Source organism: Neodiprion virginianus, chromosome 6, assembly GCF_021901495.1.
Source record: "Neodiprion virginianus isolate iyNeoVirg1 chromosome 6, iyNeoVirg1.1, whole genome shotgun sequence".
Lineage (NCBI taxonomy): Eukaryota > Metazoa > Arthropoda > Insecta > Hymenoptera > Diprionidae > Neodiprion > Neodiprion virginianus.
Genome location: NC_060882.1, coordinates 7,512,462 through 7,530,217, shown reverse-complemented (window position 1 = coordinate 7,530,217; position 17,756 = coordinate 7,512,462). Strand labels below are relative to the sequence as shown.

General features: G+C 34.3%; 3 protein-coding genes and 1 long non-coding RNA gene across 4 annotated transcripts in view; 2 read left to right on the top strand and 2 right to left on the bottom strand.

The window, feature by feature from the left end:
• LOC124307621 (la-related protein 1B-like) overlaps nucleotides 1–3,324 on the top strand; it is a 34,428-nt gene extending 31,104 nt beyond the window's left edge. The window contains exon 18 of the mRNA XM_046769509.1: nucleotides 9–3,324. Coding sequence (XP_046625465.1) covers nucleotides 9–13 — 5 coding nt within the window. The 3' untranslated portion in view covers nucleotides 14–3,324. The remainder of the gene's footprint in view (nucleotides 1–8) is intronic.
• On the bottom strand, nucleotides 853–6,273 carry LOC124307643 (uncharacterized). Its single transcript, XR_006908842.1, has 3 exons — nucleotides 5,975–6,273; nucleotides 4,422–4,602; nucleotides 853–2,023 (listed from the first exon to the last, which is right to left on the bottom strand). It is a non-coding gene; the product is annotated as an uncharacterized LOC124307643 (long non-coding RNA).
• Nucleotides 6,274–8,463: 2,190 nt separating this feature from the next.
• LOC124307637 (la-related protein 1-like) lies at nucleotides 8,464–10,862 on the top strand. The gene is made up of 4 exons (XM_046769544.1): nucleotides 8,464–8,844; nucleotides 9,689–9,741; nucleotides 9,851–9,984; nucleotides 10,336–10,862. The coding sequence occupies exons 3-4, from the start codon at nucleotides 9,886–9,888 to the stop codon at nucleotides 10,795–10,797; spliced, it is 561 nt and encodes a 186-aa protein (XP_046625500.1). The 5' UTR covers nucleotides 8,464–8,844; nucleotides 9,689–9,741; nucleotides 9,851–9,885; the 3' UTR covers nucleotides 10,798–10,862.
• Nucleotides 10,863–15,540: 4,678 nt separating this feature from the next.
• On the bottom strand, nucleotides 15,541–17,605 carry LOC124307640 (PBAN-type neuropeptides-like). The gene is made up of 3 exons (XM_046769547.1): nucleotides 17,356–17,605; nucleotides 16,113–16,346; nucleotides 15,541–16,035 (listed from the first exon to the last, which is right to left on the bottom strand). The coding sequence occupies exons 1-3, from the start codon at nucleotides 17,429–17,431 to the stop codon at nucleotides 15,818–15,820; spliced, it is 528 nt and encodes a 175-aa protein (XP_046625503.1). The 5' UTR covers nucleotides 17,432–17,605; the 3' UTR covers nucleotides 15,541–15,817.
• Nucleotides 17,606–17,756: the final 151 nt, after the last annotated feature.

Here is a 17,756-nt window from a genome sequence, read left to right as displayed (position 1 = left end):
GTTTGCAGAATAAAACGTTTTACTACAAAACCCATATTATACCAGTTTGAATCGGAATTACAATTGGCAAAAATTAATAGTGATTATTGTATAACTTGTTTACGTACGTAGTAGGGAATAGTCTGAGGTACTTTATCTGATAAAGTTTATCTCGATTTGAAAATCGTTGTATAGGTAGGTATGACTTATACTGCATAACATACCCTATTATTTTTATTTATCATTTTGTCGAAAAGGTAAAAAATGGTTTATAATTTTTATCAATAACGTGAGATAAACAGTCCATTGATATTTATACATTTTATGTTTTGATCCGGATATTCTGCCTTTAAACTTTTTAATACAATTATTAACACATTTGGGCAACAATAATAATGTTATTACGAAAAATAATAGATATTTAAGGGGGAAATACAAAAGAAAAATAAAAAAACTCAAAGTATAGTGCTATGAATAATTATAGATCTAATTCAATAGACGTTTTACGTAAATCAATTCTACAGATGAATGAATGGGTAAATATAATTGAAACTAAAAATAATGTATAAATGCATTACGCGCACTGATGTTAAAGTAGCGGAACGAGAATATTATTATTTTTCGGGCTTCCGATATTGCCTGCAACCGTATTTGCTGGCAAAAATAACTTTATTTTTTGTTACTGACGCTGTCTAGTGCCACGTGTTCGGCGTGTACTGTATAATAGAGAACTTTGCACATACTTAAGTATTTAATACATCTGCACTATAACATATTGCAATCTTTGAAATCCATGCTTAATTATCGTTTTGCAACGATTTGAGTCGATGATAATTGTAACTTAGTCAATCCTGTCTTGTTTTTAGAATCCCGTACGAGAAAGCTACGATCGTACTGTTGGAACAAAAACAGTTACTTTATACAAACTTTGTCTCTTAACCCAGCTGTGTTCCATATAATATATTACTCCATAAATCAGTACGATCCGGTGTAAATTTCATAATATTATGGTAGGCACATCCGAAAGAATTTTAACATTGAATTGTGTAAAATAGAAATGCAGGAATTAGGAAAAAACCACCACGACACAACAAATTAAGTTAAATCTGAGTCGTCCAAGTCGTCTCAAATTGTTAGTTTATGATTACCCACTCGTATAAAAATTATTGACATCCCCGAGATCAAGGAAAAATTTTTTTTTAAATTTGCGTCAGACAGTTTCGGAATACTGTAATGATGACTGCTGGTTTTGAAAAATTTCCTCCAAGACCGTCGTAAATCGTAATTGATAGGAAAAAAAAAAGAAAATACAGAAAACATTTCAAAACAAGAAAGAATATTTAAGTAGTAACTACACACCTAGCCATTGATCAGTGGCAAAGAAACGAGGTGTGCATGATATAATATAATTACTACTACTAAAGTATAGAATTAATTTAAACATATATGTTATACACTATATCTAAAATATAGAGCAAGAAGAAAAGAAAAAAAAAACAAAAAAAAAAAAAAATACAAATGAATTAGAACGGTTAGGTTTTCGTGTGTATACAACGGGTCTATTTTCTGTTATTGAAAGGTGTGATCCCTCTGCCCACAGGCTGTAATATATTATTGCTAAAAGAAAGGGAAGAAAAAAAAACATAACATCAAGCAAATAGCATGTTTTTTTTTTTTTTTTGTGTTTTGTTTTGTTTTATTCCTATGTTAGGGTATAGAGACAATAATGATATAATATCGTATACAATTATTAAACCATTTTTTTGCATATTCGAATATTAATTATCACTATATCTGACCATGATGTAAGGCGAGGTACTTGGAAGCGTTGCAACATACTCTTAATGTTACCCAAATATTGTTTGCATTCGGCACTTGTAAAGAATTGGCACAAAAACTACTCAAATCATTTTTCGGGTGGGAAATCTTTTAGCAATTTGCTAAAAATCCTTCAATTTATTCTACATTGCTTAATTTGTAGCAATTTTTTTTCTCGTCACATATCCAAGGATCTCAGATCACACATTTACATCCCTCGTTATAACTGAAAAATTCAAATTACAGTTTAGTTGTTTGTCTAGTTTTTTTCAAATTGTGTTTTTTTTTTATATATAAACTCATTATACGTCGACTTCTGAAAGATTTCAATTATTGTATTGACAGCCTCGTCACGCACTCGGTAACTCGATCCATAATCTGATTTTTTTAAACTCTATATCGTGAGTAATCCATGTATTTATTATTGCAGAAAAGTAACTTATTGTGCTATTTATTATGCATGAGAACGCACAAAAAATTGACTTTCATGTTTTTCTAATTCTTCTTACTACTTTTAAATTAAGTCATTTTAAAGACGTTTCATGCTAATTCTTGTATTGAACACGAGGGTAACATCGCGGCCAAGACCGTTTTAACAATAGTTCATAAGAGAAGAAATAATTTAGACAGTTCCTATGATAGTCCGTCAAATCAATAGGCATCAAATATGAAGTTTCCAAGATATTTAACAAACAGTAATGAAAAATCGAATCAGGCAAACGAATGAATAATATTCGTTTTAAATGAGATAGCGTTTTTGGTTCAAATTTATATTTTAATATGTACATTAGTCACTGTTTTAGTCACGTCACACTCGGTTCAGTGTAATCTATCTATAAGTCTATAACTTGAGTTGGCTTCGAACATCCTATTCTTTTTATGGAAATCCACGTCTTACTAAAAATTGGGTTTGTTAAGAACGGGTTATAGTCACGAAAGATATTGGTGATTGAAAATTGAAAACGTATTTGTAAGCTGACTGGAATGGGTAGGATGAAGAAGGTAATTTGTCTGCGAATAACGCGCGCATCCAGAGATCACGATATTACAGTGGTGCGAAATGGAATGATTGATAAAATTTCAAAGTAAAGCGTGACGGAGAAAGGTAGAGTATAATATTGTGCTGGCAACGAATCGGACAGCCATAAGCATTGTCACGTTTGAAAATAGTTGATAGCGCTTGAACGACTTTGCTCAGTCTTGTAAATAGAAACTAACTGCTTTGTTGGCAGCTTAGGATTAACTAGTTTTAAGCGAGTGACTACCGCATAATATCATATTATATACCCTATTGATAATATTAATGCTGTTAATTATAGACTCATAGATTCATAACTATTTGATAAGAATATATTATATGATGAAAATGCAAAATTATTAAAGTACGTCGTGGCACGTTTAGGGTAACGCAGTGTGCAAGATCCAATCTTGTTATCACTCTGGAAATTTGCAATAATTGACACCTTTCACTTCCGACTTATTATTCCGATCGACTTGATCGAGGACAAAAACGCTTTGACGTTGAAACAGGGTATTCCTTAAATGTAATAGATATTAGTTACCGTCTGTTTTTATGAAAAAACGGGAGGAAAAAAAGAAGAACATAACTTGCTGCCAGTATTCGATAAACCTTATTTTTTCACAACGTTTACAGGGTGGCCACCCGTCTGGAAAACCGGGAAAACCGGGAAATGTCAGGGAATTTTGTACGTCAGGGAAAAGTCAGGGAAATGTCAGGGAATATTTTGGTTGGTCAGGGACTTTTTATAGAACTCACGGATTTCAAAAGCCTTGTCCATAAAATTGAGATACTATCACCGCATCGTGCTGTATTAAATATCAATTTAAAAATTTGTATAAATGGTGGTGTATTCTTAACACTTAAAAGAAAAATGTCCCGTTGGAAAAAAAATTTTAAGTTTATTTTTCAAAAAGTTACACATTCGTTAATTAGTCATAATTCTTCGAACCTCGATTTTCATTGCAAACAGCATAAATGTTCAAATAATAGCTCTAAAAATATTTCGCTTCTTGGAGCCCCTTCTTAAATATATACTTAACAAGACCAAGCAAATGGAAATTTTCATTTTTTGTCAACTTTCAAAAATCACAATGAACGGAATGAACAACTTTTAAAAACTTTTACAACTTTCATATATTTGGCCATACTTTACCTAGGTTACTATAGTTGTTAGTGATTTCTGCACAAATTGTGCATCAAAATGTTAGGGAAAAATAGTGATTTTAGTCAGGGAAAACCGGGAAATGTCAGGGAATTCCGTGATCGGAATTGAGTGGCCACCCTGGTTTAGCTATACTTGCGAGGGGAGTTATGTGTAGAAACTAAAGATTGTTAATTATTGTAAAATCAGACGTGATACAGTATATTATGTATCCTACATAGAGCGTGCTTCGAAGCGTTTAAAATTTTTTTGCTTGTATAAATATACATAACTATTAATTGTAATCTACTCACACTGCTATAATCTTTAATATTAAAATTAGGGCTTATTATAACGGGTGGGGTTATAATGTTAGTAAGAACACAACAAAAAAAAAAATGAATAAATAAAAATGAAAAAATGAAAAAAACGCAAATAAAGAAAAACGTTGAAAAAAATTACCTTGCACTCGTTGAAACTGTGAAAAGGAATGAAGAAAATCAACTGTTACCAGGGATTATGATTTATCGATCATCCTGCTTTGAAGAAAAGTAACGTATGGAGATTATCTTTTTTTATTGAGCCAACATCCTTTCAGGGGGCACGCATGTGATCCCGTCTTTCGCTTACACGATGCTTAAAACTGCCAATGTAAAGCGAAATATTGAGGAACACGGTATGTTTGAAATCAACGATCGTTGCCTATCTATACAAAACATTATTACGATGAATAGGAATTCTCGACCTCGTATATAATCTATTATAGAATCTTGGTGATCGGTCAATTAAGTAAACGTATTTTTAGTTAACGTTTCGACCCGGGTATGGGCCCTCCTCAGAACGATTTCAGGGTGGCCACCCGTCTGGAAAACCGGGAAAACCGGGAAATGTCAGGGAATTTTGTATGTCAGGGAAAAGTCAGGGAAATGTCAGGGAATTTTTTGGTTGGTCAGGGACTTTTTATAGAACTCACGGATTTCAAAAGCTTTGTCCATAAAATTGAGATGCTATCACCGCATCGTCACAATTTTTCTTCTCTTCTTATCAACGATTATAAGCTTAGTTGTTGATTGTCACATGAATTCAGTAGTACGAGCAGACATCGGTTTGATTTATCTATGACCGTCGCTGCGTGTGGAGACGCAAGTTCACCGACGCCTAATAGTCTAGAAAAATCGAAGCCTCAGGTTTTTGGCAGTAACTCAAAAAGTAAAAGCGCTAGCCAAAATTTTAAAAAGATTATTAAAGAGGAGGAAATTTCCAATAAAAAAGTACAAGCACCCGGAATTCTAACTTCAGTATTAGTAATTTTAATTTAACGCTGAACGTAGGGCTCTGCGCAACTGTGACGGCACAGACGCGCCGCGTCTAGACAGTACACCGCATAAAATAATTGTTTTGCTGTATTAAATATCAATTTAAAAATTTGGATAAATTGTGGTGTATTCTTAACGCTTAAAAGAAAAATTTCCCGTTGGAAAAAAATTTTTAAGTTTATTTTTCATAATTCTTCGAACCTCGATTTTCATTGCAAACAGCATAAATGTTCAAATAATAGCTCTAAAAATATTTCGCTTCTTGGAGCCCCTTCTTAAATATATACTTAACAAGACCAAGCAAATGGAAATTTTCATTTTTTGTCAACTTTCAAAAATCACAATGAACGGAATGAACAACTTTTATAACTTTAATATATTTGGCCATACTTTACCTAGGTTACTATAGTTGTTAGTGATTTCTGCACAAATTGTGCATCAAAATGTTAGGGAAAAATATTGATTTTAGTCAGGGAAAACCGGGAAATGTCAGGGAATTCCGTGATCGGAATTGAGTGGCCACCCTGGATTTATTTATCTAATTGTCAAGAACAACAAAAAATTTTTTTAAAAATAATACTTGAAGTACAATCGGACATTAAATATTGTAGATGTAATACTCTTAGGGCTATTATATATTATTGGTTAGTGAGAACAATTTGATTAATTGAAAAAAGAAAGGCTTAGAGTGTTGCTTACCTTTTTTTTATAAAAGTAAGCGGACCAAGATGCAGTCGAATTCACAATTTACAATTTGTGGAGACAATGTTCTTTGGGTGACGGTAGTCATTGTCACTCTTCTAGTTATTTTACATGTTGGAGTCAAGTGTTGGAAGTCATTAAAAAGATTAAAGAACTATGTTTCTTCACAGTCTGTATGTCATTGTATTAAAAGGTTTTAAAGAAGGTCTTTTTAGCAGTAAAATTAGTTTGCAAAGTGTCCAAGAAGTGGAGCTAGGCTCTTTATGACTATTTTCCCATGTCTAACAAAAATTATTATTGGTCGAACCGATTGGGTCAACGGGTGAATAGCGACTGATGGGAGAAACAAATATGATCCAGAGTGAAGGTGAACCTAATATAAACAATTATACAGAAAAACAGAAAAATATTTTGTGAAAAAAAAATTATGTAGAAAAACTGTGCTATGGAGACAAAATTTTTTTATGTATCTAGTTAAGGTTAAACAATATTTGTTGTGTGGGCGGAGATTAGAGGTTTGTAAATATTACTTAAATGTTCAACATCTTGTCTAAGATTAACCGAATTGGTGTGTCCTACAATGTTGCAATGTTTTTTTTCCCAAAGTACCCCAGAAACAATAACAATAATTCAGTCACTGACAAAAAAATTCGTGATACCATGATTTTAAAAAAAAACAACCCTAATATTATGTTTTTAAAAGCGGATAAAGGCAATGCGTCTGTAGCTATGCATAGAGACTCTTACAATAACAAAATGAGGCAACAGGTTTCGGACACTAATACCTACGGAATTGCTAAATATGACCTGTGCAACTCCCTACAAACTAGGGTGAATAAACTCACGTTTAATTGGTTTAACTCCAAATTAATAAACAAAAACTTACACAGAAGCATTTCTACCTACAATAGTGTCCCCCCACGTGCATATGGGCTACCTAAAATTCACAAAGAGGAAGTCCCATTAAGAATTATTGTCTCATTTGTCAATAGCCCGACTTATGCCTTATCCAAGATAATTAATTCATGGCTCACCACTAATATCACACCTCCCACCTCTAGAGTTAAAGATAGCTTTTCCTTAGTTGACACAATAAAAACATTGATTATTCCAGACAACTATACTTTAATATCGCTAGATGTAATATCTCTTTTTACCAACGTTCCGACAGATCTTGCATTGCGCGCAGTAAACAACCGTTGGGCTTCTCTTGAAAATAAGATCCCAATTCCTCTTATTGAACTAGATAAAGCTTTAAAAATATGTTTTGATTCTGCAATATTCAAATTTAACAATGATACGTATGCACAACAATTCGGGTTGCCCATGGGATCTCCTCTCTCTCCAATCTTGTCAGACCTTGTCATGGAAGACTTGGAAAGGTCTTGCATTACCAATCTTGATTTTGATTTACCGTTCTATTTTCGGTATGTTGATGATATTCTTACTGCTGCTCCTAAAGAAAAAATAGATTACACTCTTAATATTTTTAACCGATATCATCCACGATTACAATTTACTATTGAAATAGAAGAAAATAACGCCATCAATTTCTTAGATGTATTGTTGATACACAACAACAATAATATCAAAACAGATTGGTTCCACAAAAAAACCTGGTCTCAAAGGTATTTGAATTTTAATTCTCACCACCCAATGTCCTACAAAATAGGCACCATCATTAACCTAGTTGACCGAGCCATCAAACTTTCAAGTACAGAATTCCACGTAAAAAATCTGTCACTCATATACAATATACTAAGATGGAATGATTATCCTCATGGCCTATTACATAAACATATAAATAAGAGACGCACCTACATCAGCAACTTACCTGACAATAGTATTGACTCTGCTCCCACAGATGATAACAATAGACCTGCTAATACATATATTCCCATCCCATATGTATCTGGTCTCTTTGAGTCATTGAACCGTCTATTTACCAAACATAATGTCAAGTTTGTTGGAAAAAATTCAAACGATTTACAATTAGTCTTTGACACGGGAAAAGATAAGATCCCCATCGGCAAACGATCCAATGTTGTGTATAAAATACCTTGCAATGATTACAACCAAGTTTATATCGGACAAACCGGCCGCCACCTTAACACCAGAATCAAAGAACATCAACGCAATGTACATGAGATTGAAGAACGTCACACCGCTTTAACAAAACATAGTATCAATAAACAACATACTTTTAACTACGACAATACAAACATCCTTTGTGAAGAACCCAATTATTATAAAAGACTATTACTAGAAATGTGCAACATTGTAGGTCACACCAATTCGGTTAATCTTAGACAAGATGTTGAACATTTAAGTAATATTTACAAACCTCTAATCTCCGCCCACACAACAAATATTGTTTAACCTTAACTAGATACATAACAAATTTTTGTCTCCATAGCACAGTTTTTCTACATAATTTTTTTTTCACAAAATATTTTTCTGTTTTTCTGTATAATTGTTTATATTAGGTTCACCTTCACTCTGGATCATATTTGTTTCTCCCATCAGTCGCTATTCACCCGTTGACCCAATCGGTTCAACCAATAATAATTTTTGTTAGACATGGGGAACATAGTCATAAAGAGCCTAGCTCCACTTCTTGGACACTTTGCAAACTAATTTTACTGCTAAAAAGACCCTCTTTAAAACCTTTTAATACAATGACATATGGACTGTGAAGAAACATAGTTCTTTAATCTTTTTAATTAATGACTTCCAACACTTGACTCCTACATGTAAAATAACTAGAAGAGTGACAATGACTACCGTCACCCAAAGAACATTGTCTCCACAAATTGTAAATTGTGAATTCGACTGCATCTTGGTCCGCTTACTTTTATAAAAAAAAGGTAAGCAACACTCTAAGCCTTTCTTTTTTCAATTAATCAAATTGTTCTCACTAACCAATAATATATAATAGCCCTAAGAGTATTACATCTACAATATTTTATGTCCGATTGTACTTCTAGTATTATTTTTAAAAAAATTTTTTGTTGTTCTTGACAGTTAAATAAATAAATCGTTCTGAGGAGGGCCCATATCCGGGTCGAAACGTTAACTAAAAATACGTTTACTTAATTGACCGATCACCAAGATTCTATAATAGATTATATACGAGGTCGAGAATTCCTATTCATCATATTATTACCCTGCTGGAGTTTGCTTCACTCTTAAAAAAAAAGAACCTTTTCCAATGTGCTTACAGAGCAATAAGCTTCAATTTCGGTAGACTCGGTGATTTTATATGATACGTGGCCAAAAGTAAAGTTGGATGCTTGCGAGTTTTATTCTATTCGTGAAATTCTATTTGTAGCTATGGGAATTGTTATCGTTACACGATACCTTGCACCGTGAATTGCTGGCGTTACTTACCCCTGTGATTTACAAATATACATAACCGAATGGTAAAACCGATGGTGATATGCAAAATATATATTTTTAGAAACACGATGAAAACAATCTCTCTTACTGCATAACGGCAGATAGATAATAACAAATATTTTAGTATCTATTATTTCTCCAACTGACAACTACTTCTAGTAGTTAACGATTTATGTCTTCGTCATTCTCAATTCCGATCGGCTCTTATCGAAGAACTACCGCAATTTTCACTTCAAATTTTGATCACCGTATTATCATTATAAGTCAATACATGACCCGATTTTTTTTAAATAATCAAATACATTTGTTCAGGCCTCAACTTTACAAAGATTTTCAAACCGAGACGATACGAGATTACGAAATTGGTGAGTCCGTATTTGAGGACGAATTTGATAAATGATTATAGTATAGATCTTATATATTTACGTATCCGATTTTTATTTGTTAATTTATTATTCATTTTTCATTTTTTAGGCCAATTATATGGATTAGAAAAGTTTTGGGCATTCATGAAATATTATAAGCATGCTGAAAAACTCTACGTTGAATCCAAACTACAGGAGTATGTTTCAAAGTTCAAAAGTATTGAGGATTTCAGAGTAGTTGAGGTGAGTCAAATTTTTATTGATCCGCCTGTATAATATATTCTTGATGAAATCTAGCATTGGGGGATACCCCAATGTTGTTGAAGTATGTATTCGAACCTCTTTCACGTTTGATATTGCGGTTCACACGTTTCTTTTGATTTTCATCGCTTCCAATCTACTGTATAATGATATGCATGTCTTTGTAGGTTTTCAGTTTATTTGCCACGGTTTCGGTGCTTAATTTATTCAAAATCAACATGTATTTCAAGACATCAAAAACGTTCAGATTTCTATTGGCACCCGATAGAAACATGCGTTTGACAATCTTGGTCGGTATAAAAGAGTAACTTGAAACTGTCTGATAATTTACAGCCGCAAATAAACGAGATGCTCCAAGGATTTAGTGGAAATCTACGAAGCCAAGCTATGAAAAGGAGAAACAGAAGCGTGTCTGAAAGCGCTGGTGGCGGAGAAGCATCCCCTACTAGTCGAGTACGACGTTTATCCGGTGGTTCGAGTACTGTGACACTTTCTACCAATTCTAGTAATACTAACAATCACAAACGGTCAGATTCCGTAAATCTGTCGCAGTATCGAAATAGGGCAGAATCTTTTGGTTCGGGTAGATTGGGTCGTACCAAAAGACGAAACGATTCTGCATCTAACAGTCAACGTGATCTCACCAAGCAGCAACAACCCAGGAGTCGACACAATTCTGGCTCTTTTACTAGACCCCAAGAAGTAGCTAAAGTTCAGTCAAGATTATCCGTTAAATCTGAGCAACCTAAGCCCAGTGTTTCTAAACCTGAGACAGCGTCAGTCAGTCAAAAATAAATAAATTATCAAGGGGCCGGAGAACGGCAGAAGGAGAAAATTAGATACTAGGGACTGAGGAACTTTTATTGGCAAAAACAATTACATAGTAATTTTATTGTCTTTTGTTTGCAGAATAAAACGTAGTCAGTCAAAAATGAATAAATTATCAAGGGGCCGGAGAACAGCAGAAGGAGAAAATTAGATACTAGGGACTGAGAAACTTTTATTGTCCAAACAATTACATAGTAATTTTATTGCCTTTGGTTTGCGGGATAAAACGTTTTACAACAAAACCCATATTATACTAGTTTGAATCGGAATTACAATTGGCAAAAATTAATAGTCATTATTGTATAACTTGTTTACGTACGTAGTAGGGAGTATTCTGAGGTACTTTATCTGATAAAGTTTATCTCGATTTGAAAATCGTTGTATAGGTAGGTATGACTTATACTGCATAACATACCCTATTATTTTTATTTATCATTTTGTCGAAAAGGTAAAAAATGGTTTATAATTTTTATCAATAACGTGAGATAAACAGTCCATTGATATTTATACATTTTATGTTTTGATCCGGATATTCTGCCTTTAAACTTTTTAATACAATTATTAACACATTTGGGCAACAATAATAATGTTATTACGAAAGATAATAGATATTTAAGGGGGAAATACAAAAGAAAAATAAAAAAACTCAAAGTATAGTGCTATGAATAATTATAGATCTAATTCAATAGACGTTTTACGTAAATCAATTCTACAGATGAATGAATGGGTAAATATAATTGAAACTAAAAATAATGTATAAATGCATTACGCGCACTGATGTTAAAGGAGCGGAACGAGAATATTATTATTTTTCGGGCTTCCGATATTGCCTGCAACCGTATTTGCTGGCAAAAATAACTTTATTTTTTGTTACTGACGCTGTCTAGTGCCACGTGTTCGGCGTGTACTGTATAATAGAGAACTTTGCACATACTTAAGTATTTAATACATCTGCACTATAACATATTGCAATCTTTGAAATCCATGCTTAATTATCGTTTTGCAACGATTTGAGTCGATGATAATTGTAACTTAGTCAATCCCGTCTTGTTTTTAGAATCCCGTACGAGAAAGCTACGATCGTACTGTTGGAACAAAAACAGTTACTTTATACAAACTTTGTCTCTTAACCCAGCTGTGTTCCATATAATATATTACTCCATAAATCAGTACGATCCGGTGTAAATTTCATAATATTATGGTAGGCACATCCGAAAGAATTTTAACATTGAATTGTGTAAAATAGAAATGCAGGAATTAGGAAAAAACCACCACGAGACAACAAATTAAGTTAAATCTGAGTCGTCCAAGTCGTCTCAAATTGTTAGTTTATGATTACCCACTCGTATAAAAATTATTGACATCCCCGAGATCAAGGAAAAATTTTTTTTTAAATTTGCGTCAGACAGTTTCGGAATACTGTAATGATGACTGCTGGTTTTGAAAAATTTCCTCCAAGACCGTCGTAAATCGTAATTGATAGGAAAAAAAAAAGAAAATACAGAAAACATTTCAAAACAAGAAAGAATATTTAAGTAGTAACTACACACCTAGCCATTGATCAGTGGCAAAGAAACGAGGTGTGCATGATATAATATAATTACTACTACTAAAGTATAGAATTAATTTAAACATATATGTTATATACTATATCTAAAATATAGAACTAGAAGAAAAGAAAAAAAAAAAATACAAATGAATGAAAAACAAAACTTAATACATTATTACAAATGAATTAGAACGGTTAGGTTTTCGCGCGTATACAACGGGTCTATTTTCTGTTATTGAAAGGTGTGATCCCTCTGCCCACAGGCTGTAATATATTATTGTTAAAAGAAAGGGAAGAAAAAAAAAACATAACATCAAGCAAATAGCTTTTTTTTTTTTTTTTTTTTTTTTTTGTGGCGTCGCAATGTTACCCAAATATTGTTTGCATTCGGCACTTGTAAAGAATTGGCACAAAAACTACTCAAATCATTTTTCGGGTGGGAAATCTTTTAGCAATTTGCTAAAAATCCTTCAATTTATTCTACATTGCTTAATTTGTAGCAATTTTTTTTCTCGTCACATATCCAAGGATCTCAGATCACACATTTACATCCCTCGTTACAACTGAAAAATTGAAATTACAGTTTAGTTGTTTGTCTAGTTTTTTTCAAATTGTCTTTTTTTTTTATATATAAACTCATTATACGTCGACTTCTGAAAGATTTCAATTATTGTATTGACAGCCTCGTCACGCACTCGGTAACTCGATCCATAATCTGATTTTTTTAAACTCTATATCGTGAGTAATCCATGTATTTATTATTGCAGAAAAGTAACTTATTGTGCTATTTATTTAAATATACATAACTATTAATTATAATCTACTCACACTGCTATAATCTTTAATATTAAAATTAGGGCTTATTATAACGGGTGGGGTTATAATGTTAGTAAGAACAAAAAAAAAAAAAAAAAATGAATAAATAAAAATGAAAAAATGAAAAAAACACATATAAAGAAAAATGTTGAAAAAAATACGGGTTACAATACATATTATTACAGAAATGAAACACTTTTGATTCATACAAGGAAATATCGATTCGTGAATTTGTTTTAAACTTCAGTGCCTATGCTCATTCTATTCAGATCGATTATTACTATTACGCGAAGTACAGTATAATTGATGGATAAAAGAATTTTCGGGGCCTATCAAGCAGTTTGAAATTGTACGATAGACATGTAAGCGATGATTTGTGTTAAATTTAACCTTCGTTTAATTATACGTGTACTTATAATAAATTTGAACTACCACTTGTATAAATATAGCATATTAAAACGGGATATAAACGACAGGAAAAGAAATTTTACCCATATAAATATACAGACAAATATATTTATCGACGAGTAAAGCGAAGCTGCGTTTGGATTTAACGTGATAAATAACTGAATAATCGATGATATGTACGATATACATTTTATGTAGATACAGACCAAAAATTTATAATCCCATATTATTTATCATATAGTAAACAATAGATCATTATACAGATTTGTGAAACGTAGTAACATAGCTTATTCTGAGTAACTGTTACAACGTTGCACTTAATTGGATGCGATTAACGATACTATACAATGTAAATATTATTATGTGAGTAGCAAACGTATACATTCATGTGTATATATATGCATGTGCATTGTGCATTAGACCTGTCCTTAATAAGGGTAAAATCGAATTTTAATGGTCTCACCCCCCAAATTGGTTCGAAATAATGCAAAAAAATGTCGGATTTTTAAAAAAATTTCGAAAAAAACAAGAAAGAAAAGGAACTAAGGAAAAAAAAAGCCGAAAAAATTTGCATTTTAGATAAAATTCTCGTAGTGTATACTTAAGTGATAAATAGCAAGGTATTATATGATGGGTAAATCACACGCCTATTAATGCATCTGGCTCTGTTCTCTCGATACGTTTTGAGCTTATACATACATAGCATTTGTTAATATAAAATTAATGGTAATAATAATAATAATAATGATGATACAATAAAAACCAAAAAACCGAGACTAAGGTGAGGAGATATCTCATTTTTTCATGGTTATATCAAAGCGATATTAACGGACGTTAATACTGTGGAACCATGGGACGTGTACCAGAAAATTATAATTCCGTAATATACGTCATGGAGATATGGTGTACGATGCAGGTTAACGCAGATAATAACATTGCGAGACCGAGTTTTAAACGAAAAAACTATTATCTTCCTGAGCCCACGGTTTAAAATAAGATCGAGCTTAAAATAATAAATACACCGTATAAGACATCTGGCGTATAATATGGTGTACACCCCCGATCCCGCAGGTATGACTATAATATACGTATGTACAATGTGTACGAAGTCGTTGGAAGCTTTATGGTCGCTTCAACTTCCGCTATGTAGCGTTCCCTCGAAGCTCAAACTTCTCTCAAAATTAGGACTACAGTGCATTCCGAGAAAACTTGGGGATTATTTGGTCCGGTCTCAAGATATTGCCCGAAATTTCTGTTCCACGCTAATTCGTTGTTCCGGTTTAATAATACGATAAATAAAAAAAGAGGAGAGGCGGTAGATAACTGAAAAAACAAAAAAAATGCCAAATAAATCGGTTCATCTTCCAACTATTCCAGGTTCCAAATATCGGCGAGAAATATGCAATAAACGGCGAAATTTAACGCAAAGCAAATTCGTGGGTAGTCGCTGTAAATTCACGAAGCAGGGGGAGAAACGCGTCGTAACAACTCAAGGCTCGAATAAATAAATATTGAGCTGTAAAGTATAAAGTTAAGACTTGAAATAGTAGCGAGCGCGGGGCGTGTGGCTGCCTCCTGGTATCTGTTCGTGTTGGTGATTCGTGTTTTACGGTTATGACTCGCGCCCAAAACACATGGCCACATGGCCCACTACTGCACCATGCAGTTCCGGTCCATGGATCATTTCCTACACTTTTTTTTTTTTTTTCTCTCCATTTTTTTCTTATTCCCCTTAATCCTTTCGTCATTTTCTCACTTTCATCCGCTATTTCACGTATAACAGTTTGACATTTTTTTCTTTTACCCGTGCTTGGAAAGATTTCATCAAGTTTTAAGGAATTATAGTAAAAAAATAAATTCTTGATAAAAGTTTATTATCCATAAGAGATGAGCTACATACATATATATTTATAAGTACATATTTACTTGGGTTACACAAGTCACGTTCTGTACGGACGTATTTATATTTCGTTTGTGAAGTGTGTAAAATGGTTGTTTTTTTTTTTTCTTCTGTCTTTTCTTTCTTTCAATTTTCTATTGCAATATCGCGTTTAATTATACATCGTAGAGGTTGTCATACAGGTACTTAATACGGCTAATATACAGTATAATCGTGTAATATACCATTTAATTATCGTAATTATATCAATCAATGTAAATTTATGTAACAACGGAAGTGGGCGAATGCAGGAATCCCTGGACGTGTCGACGGACCTAGACCTTCTGGAAAAGTGCTCGAAGCTCGCGACCGAGACGCGGCGAAGGTGCGAAAGGAAGACGGCGTCCAAGACGCGGCGCGAAAGGTGGAGAACGCTGCTCCATGTCGTCCTGATTCCCGTCCTGGTCGCCGACCAGCGAATTGAACCCGTAATTCTCGCCCAATTCCCTTCCCAATCTCGGTGTGAAGACCTGCAGAGCGTGACGTTTTCCTCCTGAGAAAATACAAAGTACAGCGGGAACTCGTATCACGCATCGCAACCGATCGGTTAAAGGGCGAGCGCAAGTTCACCTGGGATGGAAACCAAGGCCCAGGGCGCACCGTTTATCACGTCGGCTATGGCGTTCGTCTCCTCCGGATCCATCTCCAGCCTCTCGTCGGATCTTCGCCTGCGGCCGAGACGCGGCCCGAACCACATTGAGCCAGCAGCACCGTTCAGGGGACTTCGCTTTGCGCAGCTGGTTCCCGAGCACATGCTGTTCTCTTCCGGCAATCGGCCGCCATTTAATTCGGTTTCCCTGGTGTCTGGAAAATTTTTACCGAGGTAGGTACGTTACACGGCTTGCGAATTGCGGCAAATCAATATAAGGAATTAGTGGCTTGACAGTGGGGAGAATTTTTTTCGGAATTAGTAACGTCGTCGCAGAGACTGATATCCGTGGCTAAGGAGGTGCTAAAATTGAAAAGAAAAAACACGCGACTCTTGGTTCATTTTAGTGATAATAGGTATAGAGACTGAAATTTTTATGTCGCTGTACGGTAAAATTCATTCGGTAAAGCAGTTAAGAAGACCGCGTCTTTTATTTTGTTAAAAAAAGAAAGAAAACAAACATTTAGCATTCAAAAATTCTTGTATACAATTTTCAAGCGAGTCTACTAAATTACTTGAAATTTTCACAGTGACTTTATGATACTGAAATATTGCGGAGTGATCTTTTTCAATTACAAATCGTTACAATTTAATATTCTCCTTCTTGTGGGGAATCTCTTTTCGTGTCATCGGATGGAAGTTTTGTTTCAAATCAACGTCAGTTAACACGAGGTTTTATTTACTTTATACAGGTCTCAAGCTCCTCGACGATTCGCATGGTTTAAAATCACCCAAAATTCTAGAGCAGAGCATCAAATCCTTGTAAAAGATTTGAAATCCGTTACCTATGGATGTCTCATTGTCAAATCAATACCTCCAACCATCTGTACGATTCACTGCTTTAGCGAATTGCATCAATAGCCGTCCATTTGAGAAAGGAAATAACTATGCAAAGTTCAACTAAGTCCAAAAGTCACAGGTTTTCAACGAGGAGCTTAATTGCTTAATCAGGCTGAAATTGAATCGCCACACGATTTAACATCGTTAAACAAGATTGGAGTTACATTTCGTTAACAATGAGCACGACTCCGCGCCCTCAAGTACAAATCACGAAGCCGAGCCTGTAATTCTCGTAAGACTGATTTTCACTGCAAGAAATGATGCATGTGCAACATGTAATAAGGTTGCAAATGTGTGTAAGAGTGTCGTCGACTTGGGACTTACCGTATTCGGCCGTGACGCAGGTGACGAGGAGAGCAATGCTCGTACAGACAGAGAAATGCTTGGTGAAGAGGATCATGCTGCTGTACACTGGATTGAACCTCTTAGTCGAGTGGTGTTCGGTAAAACGAAATCCTCAGGTTATATAGGAGGCGCAATCCCACGGGGAGGATGGCCGAGGCGCCGCTTACGGGGGCAGGAAAACCACCCCGCTGACAACACCCTTCCCCCTACATCGACAATCTCGACTCAATGGTAATTTGTCTCCATTTGATCGGGACTCCGCGTCGCCCATACGGAATTAGACGCACCGAGTTTAGAACGAACCTGTCCGATAATACACCTTCGCATCACCATTCACGGACCACTCGATACCGACGAGCTGTTTTCCCCCGATACTAATC